Source organism: Guillardia theta (assembly GCF_000315625.1).
Source record: "Guillardia theta CCMP2712 unplaced genomic scaffold GUITHscaffold_183, whole genome shotgun sequence".
NCBI lineage: Eukaryota > Cryptophyceae > Pyrenomonadales > Geminigeraceae > Guillardia > Guillardia theta.
Genome location: NW_005434493.1, coordinates 1 through 5,903, shown reverse-complemented (window position 1 = coordinate 5,903; position 5,903 = coordinate 1). Strand labels below are relative to the sequence as shown.

Below are 5,903 nucleotides of genomic sequence, written 5' to 3'. Positions count from 1 at the left end.
ATTATCAATTTGATAACAACTGCCCTTCCCATTAAGGAAATCCCCCTACGAACCTCAGGTGGGAAGCGATATTCATCGAAGATTCAAATGGACCTGAAAAGGAAGATTAAGCAACTTCGCAAGGATCTGAGAAGCACATCAGAAATCACAGAATATATTGATCGTGCACACAGGGAGTCGAGTATCAACGCCGAACTAAGAGAGACTATGACCAAATTCAAGGAGATCTGCACCGAACAGGACCAACAAACCTTCCTGAAAGCTTGCGAGGAACGCCGACGACGACTGGGCACGATAGGGAGTAAAGAGTCCCAGAATGCAATGGGGAAGAAATCAGACTATAAGCCCAAAGCCCCAATGAGTAGCCAACTGCCAGAGAAATGCCACCCAAATACAATTGAACTCACCTCATGGAGCGATCTCCAACCAGCGCTGCAGCGGTCAGAGCTAGAGTATTTACAGGACCTGGATCCGCTGATGGAAGCATTCCTGCAAAACAGCTCCAAAGAATCAAGCAAAACTTTTTGGAATGCAAAACATCAAACCTTACTGCACGTTGAGGTCCTCGGGGCGGGAAATCAAACATCAAAGAAGTTCTCCCTCACCGTGGCGCCAGCACATTTGATTGTACAAATCATTCGGGAACTGCTCCCACAACCAGGAGGGTGGCGCCTAGAAGGATACAAGAACATCGAGCAATTTCTCCCTATGAGATTGGCTAGCGAACTCGAAGATGAAACCCACACGGCATCCTTCTTCGCAGTCAACGGCTGCACGACGAATGGAACCTGCGCAAAGGCGGAGTGTCAAACACGAGGACGATTGATCCCGCTGTATGACAAAGGTCAGAAGAACGAAGAAACGACGATCCTCTTCTTCTGCAAACAGTGTCAATCATTCACCTCCGTCCAACCACCGGAATTCAACTCTCCCGCGAACATTGATCAACACCCGACCAGGGAAATAGAAATTGCTTTTCCCCTGGAGCCAGGAGAAATTCAGATTTGGATTCAAAAAGTATCAAATCGCAAGGCAGCAGGCATGGATTTGATCTCAAACGAGATCCTGAAAGCTTTACCAGTAGAGCGTTGACAGGAGACAAAACGTTGTTGAACATGCTAGCACGAGTCAGACTCCTTCCAAAAAACGAGCTCTGTCATGTCCTTCCAAAAAACGAGCTCTGTCATGTTCTGGAAAATATGCGTCCTATATGTATCCTCTCGTCGGTGACGCGAATCTTCCAAGCAGCTGAGAGGCACAAGCTGTTAACAGATAACCAAGAGGGTTTCCGACCCGAGGGCGGGACGATACGTCAAGGTCATAGACTACTTAACATCATCGAGGAGGCCCAGAGTAGTCAAAACAACATTATACTGTTATACCTCGACTTTGCCAACTTCTTCAATAACGTCGCGGTTGAATCCATCGCAAAAATCATGGAGGTATATGGATTCCACCAGCGCGATGTCGACGTCGCAGTCAGCTGCAGTCAAGGCATAGCTCTGCAAATCCAGACTGAGAGGTTTGATACAGCAGCAATCCCGCTCCTCCGGGGATTACCTCAAGGCAGCCCCGCGAGTCCACCAAAAACAAATCTTCTGCTCAGCATCTTGTCCAGACAACTTGATCAACAACAAGACGAGAAAGCAACTCAACACCCTAATAATCTGTCATTTGCAGATGATCTGGTTCTGATAGCACACTCGGTGAAAGAAATGAAGCAACTTGTCCAAGTGGTAGAACGATTCTGTAGATGGAGCGGATTAGAACTGAACACGAAGAAGTCAGAAATCACCAGCTTTGACTATCGGCTGAAGCGAGAGGTCCTGGGAACTGAAAACATCAAGTTCTTCGATAAGGAGTTTGTGAAACTGCCACCAACGAAGAGCTTCAAATACCTGGGGATTCGAATCAGTCTGTGGAGAACAGGGGGAAGAGCGCAAATATGCCGCGAGTGCCCCCACACTTGGGGAGAGAAAGAACACATCTTTGAAAAAACGAAGGAACTCACCAATCTGATTGAGTCCTCCGCATACTCGGCAGCACAGAAGTATTACTTAGTGAAAGTAGGCATAGTCAACATCTTCAGATACTCGGCTGTACTGGTCAGCTGGTCTTGGAAGGATCTACAAACCTTAGATAACCTCTGGACCAGAGCTTTCAAACGAGCTATGGGACTCAGCAGGAGTACAAGCAACGCTATTTTCCGCCTACCTTGGGACAGAGGAGGTCTCCAACTCCCGCACCCAGCACCCATCTTGGGAAGGATGGCGATCAGGTATTTAGAGAAGGAAACGAACAAGAAAAGCAGGGTCGACGATGATATCAAAAACAGCCTGATAAGCAAGCTAACAGCTTGGTGTACCCAGTGGGGGTGCCAAACGATGGCTCAACTACAACGCGAGATCAGATCAGGAAGGATAAACGAAAATGACGAGGTCAAGGGTCCCGAAAGAATTGCACTATGGATAGCAGAGAGAATGAAGACAACAATTAGCTGGGAAATGATCGACAACAAGACAAAACCGGGGACAATATCAACTCTACATGCCATAGAGGACAAGATGCTAGCAGAAGAAAACCCTTTGACTCCCTCACCTGCCCGGGAAGTTGGGTGGGAGAGCTTCAAGAGGACATGGCGACAGCTACCCCAAGCTGGCTACCATTCCATAACAAGTATCCTACCCATCCCCGATACCGAAGGCATCTCCTTCCACCTACCTATCCGACTCTGGCCGTTCCCAAGGCAGAGAGAACAAGCAGAAGAAATCCTTGCACACTACCTGCAGGCGAATGTCATCTGGGCAAAGCTCGAAAAAGAGCAATCAGAAACAGGGAAAAGGAAACGGCCAACCAAGGAGGTAGAAAAGGCCTCCAACAAGAGAAGGAAAGGAGAACGAGAGGACAGCGCACACGAGCTATCCCCACCCAAGAAAATAGCCAGACAAAACCAAGGGGGAGAGGAAACCGATAAGAGGGCTCGTACTCGGAGGATCATGAGGCAGCTCCTCCAACACGACTCCACCCATTATGAGGCCAACGGGAATCATAGTCAGCGAGAAAGATTCTGTTACACTACAGGGAACATACCTTTCAAAGTCCAAGGGAACATCGCTATCTTTGAGCAGCCCCACACAAAAGAAAACAAATCCTCGGACCCACCAATAGAATGGTTGGAAGCGTCGCTGGACTCGGCTCCCTTCGCATCTGCAACAAGGGAAGAGGACGGTAATCCGAAGAGACTGCAATCAAAGCATCCATCTGCTGCTGGAAATAGTTAATGCATTGGACGACGGCGAAACAGAAGCTACAGCATGGTGGCAAAAACTCGAGGAGGTAGTATCAGAGGTTCGACAACAAACAACACAACCATTGGCATACGAGTTTTTACAACACCTAGCAGAGATCACAGATTGTGACATCAGTACATTTCGTAACTGGCCGACACTACACACACATCCCCAGGCTCTGAGCAACAAGAGAGCAAGGGAACTGCAACGAGTGGTGGTTTGGATGGACAAACAAAAGAGATTTCGTGAACAAATCCTGGATACAATACATGTCATTCTGATAGGATGGAAGAATAACATTGATGAGATACCTGAAGGTTTTGAAATTATCAGCCGGATCCCGAAAGGCGCTCAAATAGCTTATGCAGCAAACTTCTGGAGGACAGGGAATAGGTGCTTGACAAAAACTGTAGAAGAGTTATGGATACTAGTTGGGCACAAATTCCCAACATACTTACGAGACCAGCTTCAGGACAACATCCTCCCAACGTATGAGGAGCTGTGTAACAGACGAAGGGATCAGATCCAGCCGCGCAGCAATCATCAAGGCGGAAGGCATTTCACAGCAGCTATTGAAGGAGACATCATGCAGGGCAGAAAAAACAGATCCATGCGAATAGGATATGTTCTCCAACAACAAGAGATGACGTCAGGAGGAGGGATGAAAATCAATGGGAAGTGCAGCATCATTCGAGCGAACACAATCGCAATTGGCTTACTTCTGCAACATGTCCTTGAGGAAGGAATACAGATCAAAAGGGGAAATCAAGTCACAATAATGTACCAGTCCACACGTTTCCACCGCTTTATGACAAATACGTTGCGAATGGATACCATGCGATACGAAGACGAACTGCTGGAGGACTTACATGATCGGTTACTCACTTGCATGAAGAAACTCGAAGGGAGGGGAATCAGGATCCGACTCCAACTAGCAAAAGAATCTCAGAGACACATTCAAGAGGCAAAGGAAATGGCAAAGCAAGGAAAACAAGCATTCGCCTCGGGATGGGAGAAAGCAATCTACGATAGCCCAATGGAATTCATCATTGCAGGAGAAGAAAATCCTACATCAGGATTCGATCGCTTGAAGAAATGGGACTACATTATCAGACAACAGACAATGGTGGCAAGGATTCGAGCGGGAGACCTCACCTTGACAGAGAAATTCATGCTCGAAATGCATGTGGGAAGAGATTTACTAGGGAGAGCGTTCAGATTATGCGAAGGGTCAGTTACGCGAACAGCTATCCAAGCGATCACCTTCTCAGCACCGACGAGGAAGAAGCTCTTTCAATGGGGGAAAACTAACTCACCATGTTGTCCTCACTGTCCAGACCGAGAAGAAACCTGGGGACATGTTCAGCTTGCGTGTAGGCAATTCCAAGATATGATCCAAAAAGCACACAACGAAGTCATGAAGAAGATCAAGGTAAGACTGCAGCAGAGCTGGAGGAAACAAAGGGTACAGGTCAATTCATGGTGGGACACTCCAATACGCATCGTGATGGAAGCGATGGGGACTTCAATGCACCGAGAAGGGCAATGGATACCAGACGGTTGCTGCTACTTTGCAAGCATCAAACGCATTGTCCTCATCGAATTTGCAAGGACATCGGAATATGACGGAGTCGAACAAACAAGTCTGGAATGCCTGAAGAAGAAATTTCAGGAAAAGGAAGAGAAATATGCCCCCCTACGAGCAGAAATCACAGCTTTGCTACCTGACCATGAAGTGGAACAAGCAACATTCATAGCAGGAGTGAAAGGATCGATCATGGAGAGGGAATGGCATGAGAATTTCAGGAGGCTAAGGGTGGATGACACGGAATGGGAAGGCATCAAGACAGCAGCAATCAAGCAACTGCTGGCGGTACAACATACGCTATGGACGGCAAGAAGGGTAAGAGAGTCGATGTAGTCCGATGGGGGCAGGCGCGGCTCATGGGCAAGCCACCCATGGCGCATGGTCATGGGCTGCATGAAGGGAAGAAGAGAAGGGCTAGCCAGCAGGAGAAGGTACAGCCATGCCACAGTGGGCGACTGCATGCTGGGGGGGGAAGGGGCAGGAAGATGCAACGGAACTTAGCGAAAATAAGGAAGGGGACCGGGATCGGAATTGGAACGGGCCCGGAGGACATCGTTACTGAAAACAAGTAATACGGAAGCAACCAGGCCTAAGGGGCCTATAGGAAAATGGGCCAACCTCCCAAGGTTGGGAACCCCTTTAGACGGATCATTAGGCGAGAGATGAGCGAAGAGCAATAGTTCTTAGCTATGAAACTCTTGACTAAGAGTCTAATAAACTCAAATAATAATAATAATAATAGGGTTTAGGGTTTAGGGTTTAGGGTTTAGGGTTTAGGGTTTAGAGCTCTGAAAGCAAAAGAAGCTCTGAAGCCGGTTATTTCAGGCAGCGCCGGTTATTTCAGGCAGCGCCGGTTATTTCAGGCAGCGCCGGTTATTTCAGGCAGCGCCGGTTATTTCAGGCAGCGCCGGTTATTTCAGGCAGCGCCGGTTATTTCAGGCAGCGCCGGTTATTTCAGGCAGCGCCGGTTATTTCAGGCAGCGCCGGTTATTTCAGGCAGCGCCGGTTATTTCAGGCAGCGCCGG

The 5,903-nt window shown here is 48.2% G+C and overlaps 1 protein-coding gene across 1 annotated transcript; it reads right to left on the bottom strand.

Annotated features, from left to right (window-relative positions):
- Positions 1–407: 407 nt before the first annotated feature.
- On the bottom strand, positions 408–1,408 carry GUITHDRAFT_156065 (hypothetical protein). Its single transcript, XM_005820263.1, has 7 exons — positions 1,383–1,408; positions 1,164–1,325; positions 1,053–1,136; positions 932–989; positions 841–878; positions 546–788; positions 408–489 (listed from the first exon to the last, which is right to left on the bottom strand). The coding sequence occupies exons 3-5, from the start codon at positions 1,115–1,117 to the stop codon at positions 846–848; spliced, it is 156 nt and encodes a 51-aa protein (XP_005820320.1). The 5' UTR covers positions 1,118–1,136; positions 1,164–1,325; positions 1,383–1,408; the 3' UTR covers positions 408–489; positions 546–788; positions 841–845.
- Between the last annotated feature and the right edge of the window lie 4,495 nt (positions 1,409–5,903).

Coding starts and splice junctions, on each gene's coding strand:
- GUITHDRAFT_156065 (XM_005820263.1), bottom strand. CDS start 1,117: ATGTTCAACAACGTTTTGTCTCCTGTCAACGCTCTACTGGTAAAGCTT. Junction 990..1,052: donor CTTTCAGGATCTCGTTTGAG/ATCAAATCCATG, acceptor TGAATTTCTCCT/GGCTCCAGGGGAAAAGCAAT. Junction 879..931: donor GTGTTGATCAATGTTCGCGG/GAGAGTTGAATT, acceptor CACTGTTTGCAG/AAGAAGAGGATCGTCGTTTC.